The 12,888-nt window shown below is 44.3% G+C and overlaps 1 protein-coding gene across 2 annotated transcripts; it reads right to left on the minus strand.

The window, feature by feature from the left end:
- Window positions 1–5,994: 5,994 nt before the first annotated feature.
- On the minus strand, window positions 5,995–12,888 carry LOC106604232 (cyclin-G1). Of its 2 annotated transcripts, XM_014198696.3 has the most exons (7): window positions 12,648–12,888; window positions 10,069–10,332; window positions 9,507–9,760; window positions 8,765–8,843; window positions 8,315–8,425; window positions 8,014–8,108; window positions 5,995–7,537 (listed from the first exon to the last, which is right to left on the minus strand). In XM_014198696.3, exons 2-6 carry the CDS (start codon window positions 10,330–10,332, stop codon window positions 8,037–8,039), a joined length of 780 nt encoding a protein of 259 aa, XP_014054171.1. In that variant the 5' UTR covers window positions 12,648–12,888; the 3' UTR covers window positions 5,995–7,537; window positions 8,014–8,036. The 2 variants fall into 2 exon arrangements, with proteins under 2 accessions (XP_014054171.1, XP_014054170.1); XM_014198695.3 differs by lacking the exon at window positions 8,014–8,108.

Below are 12,888 nucleotides of genomic sequence, written 5' to 3' on the forward strand. Positions count from 1 at the left end.
TTTTAAATGAAACTGGATGGCCCTCCCTTCAGCAAAATATATTTTACCTTCCCGAACGCAAAACAAAACAGAAAAAATGACTCTCCCGACACCAAAATAATAATTAAAACAAAGTGGACATGTCTGAACATGTCTCTACTGGTTACCCTCACTTCTTGGGCAGACCAGATCCTTAGATATGTCGCATTAGAAACTGTTCTTTGTCGTGAAAGCATTAGATGGCAACACAGGGCTGATGACCAGAAGGTTGTGGGTTTCCACCCCAGACAGAGTAGGCCTACCTTTCCACCCCAGACAGAGTAGGGCCTACCTTTCCACCCCAGACAGAGTAGGCCTACCTTTCCACCCCAGACAGAGTAGGGCATACCTTTCCACCCCAGACAGGGTAGGTCTACCTTTCCACCCCAGACAGAGTAGGCCTACCTTTCCACCCCAGACAGAGTAGGCCTACCTTTCCACCCCAGACAGAGTAGGGCCTACCTTTCCACCCCAGACAGAGTAGGTCTACCTTTCCACCCCAGACAGAGTAGACCTACCTTTCCACTCCAGACAGAGTAGGGCCTACCTTTCCACCCCAGACAGAGTAGGTCTACCTTTCCACCCCAGACAGAGTAGTCCTACCTTTCCACCCCAGACAGAGTAGGCCTACCTTTCCACCCCAGACAGAGTAGGTCTACCTTTCCACCCCAGACAGAGTAGGCCTACCTTTCCACACCAGACAGAGTAGGCCTACCTTTCCACCCCAGACAGAGTAGGCCTACCTTTCCACCCCAGACAGAGTAGGGCCTACCTTTCCACCCCAGACAGAGTAGGCCTACCTTTCCACACCAGACAGAGTAAATAAAAAAAGATATATATTTTAACTAGGCAAGTCAGTTAAGAACAAATTCTTATTTACAATAACGGCCAAACCCGGACGACGCTGGGCCAATTGTGCGCTGCCCTATGGGACTCCCAATCACAGCCAGATGTGATACAGCCTGGATCTGAACCAGGGACTGTAGTGACACCTCTTGCACTGAAATGCATTGCCTTAGACCGCTGCGCCACTCAGGAGCCTACCAACGCAGAACGTTTTAAGCTTTAGTTGCTGGCTACTCTTCTTCCGTGTCTTAACCCAACGAGAGAAGGTCACAAGTGTTTCCCTAAAAGCTCTCTGGGTTTAAATAGCTTCTATTGTACCGAACGTGAATCGCTTCATCAATTGATAGTTACAGAGTTAGATTACTTCCCAAGTAAAGCCTATATTTATGTCTCCTGGACTAAAGAAGGTTGCAGCGCAGCCTCTAAACGTCAAAGAAAGGAAACAATAATATCCCCATTTTCATTGTAGTCACGTCTTTCCCAGGTATGTTAGCTTGTGTCTAGCATAAAGCATGGTGGACCAAAGTGTTGTTATAGATCACTTTATATAATCTGATTCATCAAAATCTTAAGCTTACAAGGGTAGCCCTGAGTTTTTTTGCCATTTTCTTTAATAAAAGGTAGGTCTATGGCATACCCTCTCATACCCCCTAAATTTGAGTTTTAGTTTTAACTTAACAGCCCTTCACTGACATGGAGGTAGGCTACTTGAAGAGTGCATGGTGGGTTGAGGAATTGATGGACGAATCTATGGATATAACGGCCTATAGCCTAATGTCGTCTGTCAAACTGGTTGGCCTAACTCTTATTACTTAAATAGGAAGAAATAGTATCCAACACAAAGCCCTCTTGTCGTTAGTAAAGTCTAATTAAAATGAAGATATTGAAATTAATTATGCCTACTCGAATTTACCTCCTTTCAGCACCATGAGCTGTCCATTTCCCATTGATTGTGCAGGGGCTGCTGTTTCAAGTTTCGGCACCACAATGTAAGTTATTAGAACCTGACTTATTGTGAGGTAATAAGTCTGATAAAGACATCAGGGGCAAGACACATATATTGTGTTTAATAAACTCAGTTATAGTAGTGGCAAGCTATCAAAGTTGACCGGTCCTCCTCTTCTTCACGCTCTCCTTCTCGAACTGAACAGAACATAGGCTACAGGCTATGGAAGGAACGTGGACATCAGGTGGGTCATCCACTCTCTCCTAATTCAATCAACACATAATGGTTAAGTGTAAAGCTTGCATAATAAATCAGTCTTCCACAAGATAGACTCAATTATTTCTCTCTACACATTTCTCATCCAGTGGATAAGCCGTTATTGGTTGAAAATAAACCCTAAGTCATGTGTCTGATCTGTATCGTGCTGATGAAGATGAACAGAGAGGAAGGTAACTGCTGAGCCTCTCTGCTAGAGGGAGAGTATTGTGCTGATGAAGATGAACAGAGAGGCAGGTAACTGCTGAGCCTCTCTGCTAGAGGGAGAGTATTGTGCTGATGAAGATGAACAGAGGAAGGTAACTGCTGAGCCTCTCTGCTAGAGGGAGAGTATTGTGCTGATGAAGATGAACAGAGAGGCAGGTAACTGCTGAGCCTCTCTGCTAGAGGGAGAGTATTGTGCTGATGAAGATGAACAGAGAGGAAGGTAACTGCTGAGCATCTCTGCTAGAGGGAGAGTATTGTGCTGATGAAGATGAACAGAGAGGCAGGTAACTGCTGAGCCTCTCTGCTAGAGGGAGAGTATTGTGCTGATGAAGATGAACAGAGGCAGGTAACTGCTGAGCCTCTCTGCTAGAGGGAGAGTATTGTGCTGATGAAGATGAACAGAGAGGCAGGTAACTGCTGAGCCTCTCTGCTAGAGGGAGAGTATTGTGCTGATGAAGATGAACAGAGAGGAAGGTAACTGCTGAGCCTCTCTGCTAGAGGGAGAGTATTGTGCTGATGAAGATGAACAGAGAGGCAGGTAACTGCTGAGCCTCTCTGCTAGAGGGAGAGTATTGTGCTGATGAAGATGAACAGAGAGGCAGGTAACTGCTGAGCCTCTCTGCTAGAGGGAGAGTATTGTGCTGATGAAGATGAACAGAGAGGCAGGTAACTGCTGAGCCTCTCTGCTAGAGGGAGAGTATTGTGCTGCTGAAGATGAACAGAGGCAGGTAACTGCTGAGCCTCTCTGCTAGAGGGAGAGTACTGTGCTGATGAAGATGAACAGAGGCAGGTAACTGCTGAGCCTCTCTGCTAGAGGGAGAGTACTGTGCTGATGAAGATGAACAGAGGCAGGTAACTGCTGAGCCTCTCTGCTAGAGGGAGAGTATTGTGCTGATGAAGATGAACAGAGAGGCAGGTAACTGCTGAGCCTCTCTGCTAGAGGGAGAGTATTGTGCTGATGAAGATGAACAGAGAGGCAGGTAACTGCTAAGCCTCTCTGCTAGAGGGAGAGTATTGTGCTGATGAAGATGAACAGAGGAAGGTAACTGCTGAGCCTCTCTGCTAGAGGGAGAGTACTGTGCTGATGAAGATGAACAGAGGCAGGTAACTGCTGAGCCTCTCTGCTAGAGGGAGAGTATTGTGCTGATGAAGATGAACAGAGAGGCAGGTAACTGCTGAGCCTCTCTGCTAGAGGGAGAGTACTGTGCTGATGAAGATGAACAGAGAGGCAGGTAACTGCTGAGCCTCTCTGCTAGAGGGAGAGTATTGTGCTGATGAAGATGAACAGAGAGGAAGGTAACTGCTGAGCCTCTCTGCTAGAGGGAGAGTATTGTGCTGATGAAGATGAACAGAGGCAGGTAACTGCTGAGCCTCTCTGCTAGAGGGAGAGTATTGTGCTGATGAAGATGAACAGAGAGGCAGGTAACTGCTGAGCCTCTCTGCTAGAGGGAGAGTACTGTGCTGATGAAGATGAACAGAGAGGCAGGTAACTGCTGAGCCTCTCTGCTAGAGGGAGAGTATTGTGCTGATGAAGATGAACAGAGAGGAAGGTAACTGCTGAGCCTCTCTGCTAGAGGGAGAGTATTGTGCTGATGAAGATGAACAGAGGCAGGTAACTGCTGAGCCTCTCTGCTAGAGGGAGAGTATTGTGCTGATGAAGATGAACAGAGGCAGGTAACTGCTGAGCCTCTCTGCTAGAGGGAGAGTATTGTGCTGATGAAGATGAACAGAGGCAGGCAACTGCTGAGCCTCTCTGCTAGAGGGAGAGTATTGTGCTGATGAAGATGAACAGAGGCAGGTAACTGCTGAGCCTCCCTGCTAGAGGGAGAGTACTGTGCTGATGCCTGGCTCCAGGACCAGATGCAGAGGAAACTAACTCTGGAGAGGTTCCATAGAGGTGGGGATATCATGACATTCTCCACAATTTCGTGGTATCCAATTGGTAGTCACAGTCTTGTCCCATCTCTGCAACTCCCGTACGGACTCGGGGGAGGCGAAGGTCGAGAGCCATGCGTCCCTCCGAAACACAACCCAGCCAAGACGCAATGCTTCTTGACTCAATGCCCGCTTAACCCGGAAGCCAGCCGCACCAATGTGTCGGAGGAAACACTGTTCACCTGACGACTGTATCAGCGTGCTTCTCCCAGCGTGTCTCCCAGTCACGGACAGCTGTGACACAGCCTGGGATCGAACCCGGGTCTGTAGTGACGCCTCAAGCACTGCGATGCAGTGCCTTAGACCACTGCGCCACTTGGGAGGACCCCGCAAATTGATTTTAACAAACAATTGGTCCTCCAAAAACTGTGGCCCTCCGTTGAATTTCAAAATCCCGATGTGGCCCTCAAGTCAAAAAGTTTGCCCACCACTGCTATAGACAGTCACACAAGGAGCCTTAACACTAACACTGATTACACTTCTCAATAGCCTAAAACCTCAAGCCTCTTCATCCACATTATCTGAAAAACCTGGATAGATGAAGGCATATTAACATGCAGGCTTGCTTCTGTTTTTACACTGCTGCTACTCGCTGTTTATTTTCCGTGCAGTCTCTTTACAAATTAGCTTGACTAACCTGTACCCTCGCACATTGACTCGGTACCGGTATCCCTGTATATAGCCTCGTTATGTAATTTTCTTGTTACTTTTTGATTTTATTTGTATTTTCTTAACTCTACTTCTTGAAATGCATTGTTGGTTAAGGGCTTGTAAGTAAACATTTCACAGTTAGGTCTACACCTGTTGTATTCGGCACAGGTGACAAAATTAGATTTGACTTGCTTCTTCCACCTCTGTGTCACTTCCCACTCTGTCAACAGAACCCTGGCTTTGACTTCAGTGGAGCAGAGATCTCTGGGAACTTTGCAGGTGGTGGGCCAGCCTTCTACAGCTTGCAGAAGTAAAGTGAGGTCAAACAGCAAGAGGGACTCACTCACTGTACAGTATACCCAAGACTTCTGTCATATGGACACTGTTGAGGCCTGCCTAGGGGTGAAGAGATTGTACTGTACAAGGACTAGTGCTGCGTTCATAACCAAGTGGGAAGGTGGTATTTACACATAAGACAGGGGAAAATCCACTTGAACGGCCCTCCAACTGGTAATTACTAGTGGGAAACTCGTCTATCATCCCTGAGCTCTGACTTCTCCCACATGCGGACCTCTGTCACTGACTAATGAAATGAACTCGATAACAGCATTTTCAGCAGTTAAACATAAAACATTTACAAAATGCAATCAATTAGTATGGTTTTATAACACTAATTTGTTCACAAGCATGATAGCTGTACTTTTAGTTTATAGTTGATGCAGCTTATTAGCCAATTGGCGTTTCTCAAAGCATGCGAATGCATCCAACTGAGATTTTGAATTTCACAACTTGTAATTACCACCTTCCCTCTTTGTTATGAACACAGCAAAGGAAGCGCAGTTGCCTTTGGGCAAAGAATGGACAATGTGTTCTGAAACAATTAGAATATTCAGTCCTTTGAAACTGAACTATAAGCCATAATAATATACAACCCCACATCCTGCCTTTTCTCTGAGCCTGTGTTTTATTTAAGATTGGAGTTTTATTCAGCCAAACCTTTGTCATAGCAGACTTCAAAGCCATAATTCAGTTAACTAGCTGCCGGTATGGGAATCGTTGAAAAGTGTTTTTTTATGGACGTGTGGTTTCAAAACATTGAAGACAGTGCAACCACACAGCTTTTCAATTTGGTTTTATTGAAAGGTCCAAACATGGGTTAAAGAGATTTAGTTGCAACTTCTTTTTTTTTTGAGGCAAAGTTTTCAAATTCCAGAACATCAACTTTATTTCAAATTCTTAACAAAATACTTTGCTCAATTGTGGTTGGCTATGGCCTCAGCAGATCAAATACTTTAGTAAATGCAGATCAAACTAACTTCATTTCCTATATCTACTGTGCTTATCTAAGTGACTTAGTGCATTTTAGCATAATACAATAAATTCATTGTGAGTGGTTGTTTTCTAAAAGGCTACGGTTTTTGCCACAAATCAAGATAATTCAACATCACATTCTGTAATAGTGATCGTGTTCATCTGTAACCATTGTTAGTTATATTGACGTCACAGTAGATAATGGGGGGTGTCATCCACAGCCAGTCTCAGCTCCAAGAGCATGCTATCCTGCAAGCTAAAACCAATACATGTGCAGGATCGTTGCTAGTTTCATCACATCACTGAGGAAACCGCAACAAAAACGCCCTCACAAGTACAAAAAAAAAAAAAAAAAATCGAAATAAAATATTTTTCATCACCTTGGGTAGAGGAGTGTGCATTTTTAGGCCAGTTCGTCAACCTAGGGTGGAAGTTAAGGGTTTTGGGTCCGATTTCTTGGTTCCATTGTTTTTGCATTTTCACAAAACCCTTCCCCCTCCTCTTCCACATAGTGGACTGAGGACCTAGGTGGTTCTATACTTCATTGCTTAAAACCAGCAACCACAATAGAATACTATGCAGAGTACTCATGTTGGTACTGATTCAGATAAGAACATACTGTATACACATGTGCAAGCATTTCAACCAGGAAGGATTTAACCGTCGCTAGGTGGCAGCGGATAAACCCACTCTTGACCGGGCATTACTCCCTTAGCTTGCCTTCTCAATGGCACCCTATTCCCTATAAAGAGCGATCCAACCTTATCAAAAGTTGCGCACTATATAGGGAATAGGGTGCCATTTCAGATGCAGCCTTAGTCAATGAAGCAGATGTAGGCTAATAAATAGTGAGCTTATTCAAAAAGAACAGAACAGAAAAACCAGGAGAAAGGGAAAGAAAAGGAAACAGGTTTTTCCCCTTAAAGAACTACATCATCCATAATGCAGTTCTGTAAAGGAAATGGGTTAGTGGTGGAGGTGGGTGACCGTGTAGCAAAAGTAGAGTACAGGAAGTTGTTTTTTTTGGGGCTTTTTGCTATTTTTCCATGAAACTGAAAAACAAAACGTTTTTAGGGGAGAAGAGGTGGTAGCCTACTTCTCCTTTTGTATCGGTGTACTCCTACTTTTGTATCGGTGGTCACCCAGCCCCAGGCTTCAGTAGGCAGACTCGGGGATTGTGGGCATATGGGCGATCTTGTAATAGCTGTGTTTTAACGTGCGTTGCGTTCTGCCAGAGAGGATCCAACGAAGCCTCTGACTGTTGGGCCTGGAGACCCTGGTGGTTGAATAGTCAATCAGACACTTCATAACCAACTCTGTCACGATAACCAGGTCTCCTTCTCGGACCTGAGGAAACAAGAAAAAAATCATTATTATACAGCACATCAGAGTATTCATTTATTTAAAATCCTGCCAATCAGAGTGTGTTAGTGCTGCTGCTGGTCTGTTTGCCCATTTATTCTCTGTATCATTCAAAACATCACAGAGGGTTCCCAATGCCAAAGCTCAAACTCAGCGTCTCTCCAGAGTCTTCATTAATCATCAACTTGTCTACATTTTCCATGATCCCGCAACATTAGGCAATCCGTTGGGCAACAGGCCTTGGGGCTCCAACACAGAGCAGCGCAAACACTTCACCTCATAGCTAACAGTGGCTGTGTCTCAAATGGACCCTTAGTTCCTGTAGTCCACTACTTTTGACCAGGCCCCATAGGTTGCCATTTGAGACGCAGCAGCCCCAGTGTAAACACCTTCCATTGCTGGGTTGTGTTCATTAGGCACCAAAACGGGGAAACAAAAACACTCAAACGGGGAGAAACTACCTTGGACTTGTCCAATAAGAAACTCATTTTCTTTGAGTGCGTCTTTTCTCTCGTTTTCCGTTGCAAAACATTTCAAACGTTTTCCGTTGTATGCCCTAATGAACAAGACCCTGGTTAGTGTTCTGGTTAAAACAGACATGTTTGGGGAGTGATATGACACTGGGTGGTAGCCTGAGTCCCACATCTGTTTCTACTCTCTTGCCAACTCCTATGCCCAATGTTTGGTGTGATGACATAGGAACAAGACAGTACAAACAGCGGAGACCAGGCTATCTGGCTAGACTGGACAGTAAACACTCACAGTGAGTTGCTGCTGGAGAGATTGGAAGGCGTTTAGCAGCTTGTCTACGTGCTCATGGTCATGCTGCTCCTGAAGCTCCAGAGCCAACAAGGACAGGGCAAGCAGAGAGGGCTGTGAAGGGAGGGGGGTGGAGAGAGAGGGGGGAGAGGGGTGGAGAGAGAGGGGGGCGAGAGGGGTGGAGAGAGAGAGAAAGAGTGGGAAAGAGACATTAGGTTGGCATGAAAGCTACACATTAAGAAGGATATTTGTATACATCAACATTTTACAGTTGGTTTGAAACTATTTTGAGTACGTTTTTCCACCCACACTCAAAGCATATCAACCCCCAGGCCCTTTCCCAAGTGCCCTGCCCAAAATAGACCTAGATCTGATGTCACAACATGAACTAGCTACATACACATAGTATTGAGAGATTCTAAATGAGACCAAAACAGAACTAAAGTATCTTACCTTGACTTTAGAGAAAGTGAAAGAGCAATGGCAGGCTTTCAGCTGGGCTTCTAGTCTCTCAATGTTCAGGATCTCCTTGCTATGGAAAGAAAATGTGTTTTAATAACGTTTGTTCAAGATGTTTGTCAAGTCTTTTATAAAGCATAAGAGCTAAAGAGAAATGTCCATATGTAATGGAGATAGATATATCTATCTATCTATGAAACTGAGTTTAAGATAAAAGCATCAACGTTATTCAAATCCCCATTATCAAGCCGCTACTTTTAAAGAGCATGTGTTGTCACAAGCCATCACACAGGCTCAATCAGCTGCTTTGTGGAACGCCTTCATAATGAACTAATAATGCAAAAGGGGCCTTATCTATTAACCTAGTGCACAAGTTGACTGCAAAAACAACATCACACCGTGATACCCTGGTATACACTACGGGTGTCAAACTCATTTTGCACCGGGGCCGCAGTCGGTCTTCCACGAAGTCCAGAGGGCCGCACTAAAACGTGGGGATTAACAAGCTGGACAGTCAAGAAACTAAGAATACAGGTCATTATCATTTAGTCAGTGGGTTTGGTTTTAGTCCTTTTAAAGTATACCGAGTTTGTTCCTTTGGTTTTGGTTTTTTCTCAAACCACCTGCCGGATTGGACACCTGTTATGGACCCCCATGCAGGATCTGGCCCACGTGCTGTATGTTTGACACCCCTGGTACATACACGGTTTACCGTCCAAGCCTACAGTCTTCGTACCAGTCATCTTCGAGCGTGTCCTGTATGCAGCTGTAGAACAGTCTGAGGAAGTGGAGGGCGGTGGGGGCTTTGACCTTCCAGTAGAGCTTCTCCAGAATTATCTTCTCCATCCTCATCATGTCGGACACGGTGAAGCGGTTCTGGCTGATCCGGATCAGCTCGTTGGCCATGGCGACATTCTTTTCCTCCTCCGAGGTCTTCACAGCGATGTAGAAACAGGACAGGCCCACACATGACAGATGCTTCGGCTGGATCTGGGGATGGGAGAAGAATGAGAGGAATGTTATTTACCAAATGGTTGAAGTTACTGGTCACACTGATAGATATTGAATATAATTTAATCGATTTTGGGGGTTTTACCTTTGAAATATTTTCACAGTGAAGAGATGTAGAACATTCTGATATTACTTAATGTACCTAATAGAGTGGTGATTTTACAGTCCTCGCACGTCTAATAACAGTCATGCGTTTCCCTGTCTGTATTGCTCACCCTAAAACCAAATGAACTAAGGACGAATTTTAATGAATTCTAATCAAACCCCATCTGATGTCGAGGTCTTACCTTCATGACAGCGAGGAAGCGGTCCAGCAGGTTGATGGCCAGGGAGAAGGTCTCTGCACTGAAGCCAAAGAACCTGGTCAGAGACAGGAGGTCCTTCACCTCGTACTCCCTGAGCCGGGCGGTCATCCTCAGGCCGTTGTCATGGGCCATCTCAATGATCCTCAGCCCGCTCAGCTTGGGCTGGTACCTGAACTCCTGGTCAGTCAGAGCCTTCAACTGCACGGCAAAGGGCAGAGCCCCTGGTCCAGTCACTGTGGGAAGCATCTATTGAGAGGGAGAGGAGAGAATGTGTTAATAATGTAATGCATTATTCATGCATGGGAATTGATTATATAATGTCTCAAATTAACTTCATGAGTACTGTCACCATCAGTTGACGAACGGGGGACAGAATGTATGGTGAATACATTAATTCAAGGGAATTGGTTAATAAGAGATTTCCATATTTAAGATATTACACCGATGGAATGGTGACTAAGAGGAATGGTATTGATAGTAACATTTGATATCAACTTGATGATTAAGCATTTATTTGAGGTGAATTTAAAACCCGTTTGGGGATGTTCTGGCAGAACGCGCCACAATGGTACTGGTACGTTGGAAACATGTTACATAATATTTAGGAGATGTTATTGTCCAAGGCTGCTACTCCTTCCTAGTAGAGACAATAATGTTCCATTTATCTAGAGCAGGAATATTCAACTGGGGGTCTGCCAAAATATAATTTTTTAAAGTGGGAAATAAAAAATGGATATAAATATATATAGCTAGAAACAAACATTTTATTATACCTACAGTTGAAAATATATTTAGCTTTCTATTAATATCAACTTTATTTCGCAACTCCTAATATTGATCAAATGCCACTCATTGGAGTATCTAACATAGTCTTAGAAAAGGTTTGGCATGGGCAGCTGTATCAATGAGAGCATCCTGACTGCATCACTGCTTGGTATGGCAGTAGGTACCGCCCTGGATCGCATGGCGCTGCAGAGGGTGGTGCGGACAGCCTAGTACATCACTAGGGCTGAGCTCCCTGCTGTCCGGGATCTCTATTATCAGGCGGTGTGTGAAAGGAAGGCCCGTAATGACTCTGACCACCAAAGCCATGGACGTTCTCTCTGCTTCTGCACTGCAAGTTAATCAAGTCTGACACCAACAGGCTCCTGAACAGCTTCTATCACCATGCCATAAAACTGCTAAATTGCTAACGAAATGGCGACACTGGCTTATTTTTTGCACTGTCTCCATGAACCCTCACAGGGCCCTACACACACTGATACTACAACACACATACAAACACTCAATAATTTGCTATAAATTTCTATCGATCCAGTATCCCTGCACATTGCAAATATGGCACCGGAACTGATCCTGTATATAGTACGCTTACTTAATCGTGTTCTTCTAATTTTTATATCTCGTGTGTTTCTGGTTCTACCTTGGTATTTTTAGTAATACATTGATTACTGCATTGTTGGGGTTAGAGGTCACAAGAAAGGCATTTCACTGTACTTGTGCACGTGACATTAAACCTGGGAAAAACACCGGATAAGAGACTACCGGTGCGGAAACCGCTGGCTCCTGGTAAGCTTTCTGGGCTTGGACATTCATTTTTTGCCAACACATGCCTAACCGTTGTTTGACTAGCTAAATAGCTTGCTCTTATCGAAAATCTGTTACCTTTTGAGCTAATACGCTATGTTAGAGTTTACACGGCATCTTCCAGTTATATAAAAATGTGATCAAAATAATTTCTAACTAAAATGTTGATTACTTCTCCTTGCCATTATATTTCAGCTGATAATACTTATGATGGGGGTCACCGGTTTACCTGGGAAAGGGTCCCTGGGCAAGATCAGATTTAAGCCTCTTGATCTAACTAACGTTAGATTATTATATAGTTATTATTCACTAGTGGTCCCTGTCACCACGATCTCTTGAATTGTCATTTAACTGGATTGAACTGGTCGGAATCCTACTACAGGGGCCGCAACTTAATACTACATGGGGGCATGTCTGGACATGTCAAAACGTTCACATACACCCACCCAAAAAGGTTAGAATTATCTCTGTGTAAACCATTAGGAATACAGTTCACAATGATAATAAACCAGTAGTATTTAAAATATAAAACGACTGGTTTTTAATAGTGTGAAACGTGAACAAGCAAGGCCCCAAGCGCCAGGACGTTATTACACGGGCAACGCGAGGTCTGCGTGTTGTTAGGACATGTTCCCTGCCCATGGAGACCAATGGACGACCCGAAACACCGGAACGTATACGCTTCTCTTCCAAATAATACTTTTCTACATTATACATTGATGTTAGTGTTATATTTTCATGTAAAAAAAAATAAGATTATTCACACAACAGGCGGTTTTAAGGGTTGAAGGCCGAGCAAGTGGACAACAGGCCATGGCTAAATACACCGGTAGGCCGTCGAGGCTACAAAATAACTAAACGAACATGTAGGATATCGTTGAAACAATATGGCTAGACAACGAGATGGTTTAACATTGTACTTAGAAGTTGGACACCAAAGAAATAGGTATAATGGTGAAAGGGAGGGCTCTTACCTTGTCTTTGATATGATGAGGAGCGTTGGTTGTTGCGGTGGACAATAACCCAAGCGGATTAAATATATAGTTTCAGGAAAAGAAAGGTTAAGACGACAGTATGTACTTTCAATCAGAAAGCTGTACGCAAACGTTATTTCTCCTCCTATACACACCCCTTACCCTTGGCGTAAGGCGAAAGGAAAGGGCTTTTCAGCCTTTAGTACTAGTCCAGACCATGCCCAAAAATAGCACGGTCTAA

The sequence above is a fragment of the Salmo salar genome, chromosome 05 (genome assembly GCF_965601325.2).
Source record: "Salmo salar chromosome 05, fSalSal1, whole genome shotgun sequence".
NCBI classification, from domain to species: domain Eukaryota; kingdom Metazoa; phylum Chordata; class Actinopteri; order Salmoniformes; family Salmonidae; genus Salmo; species Salmo salar.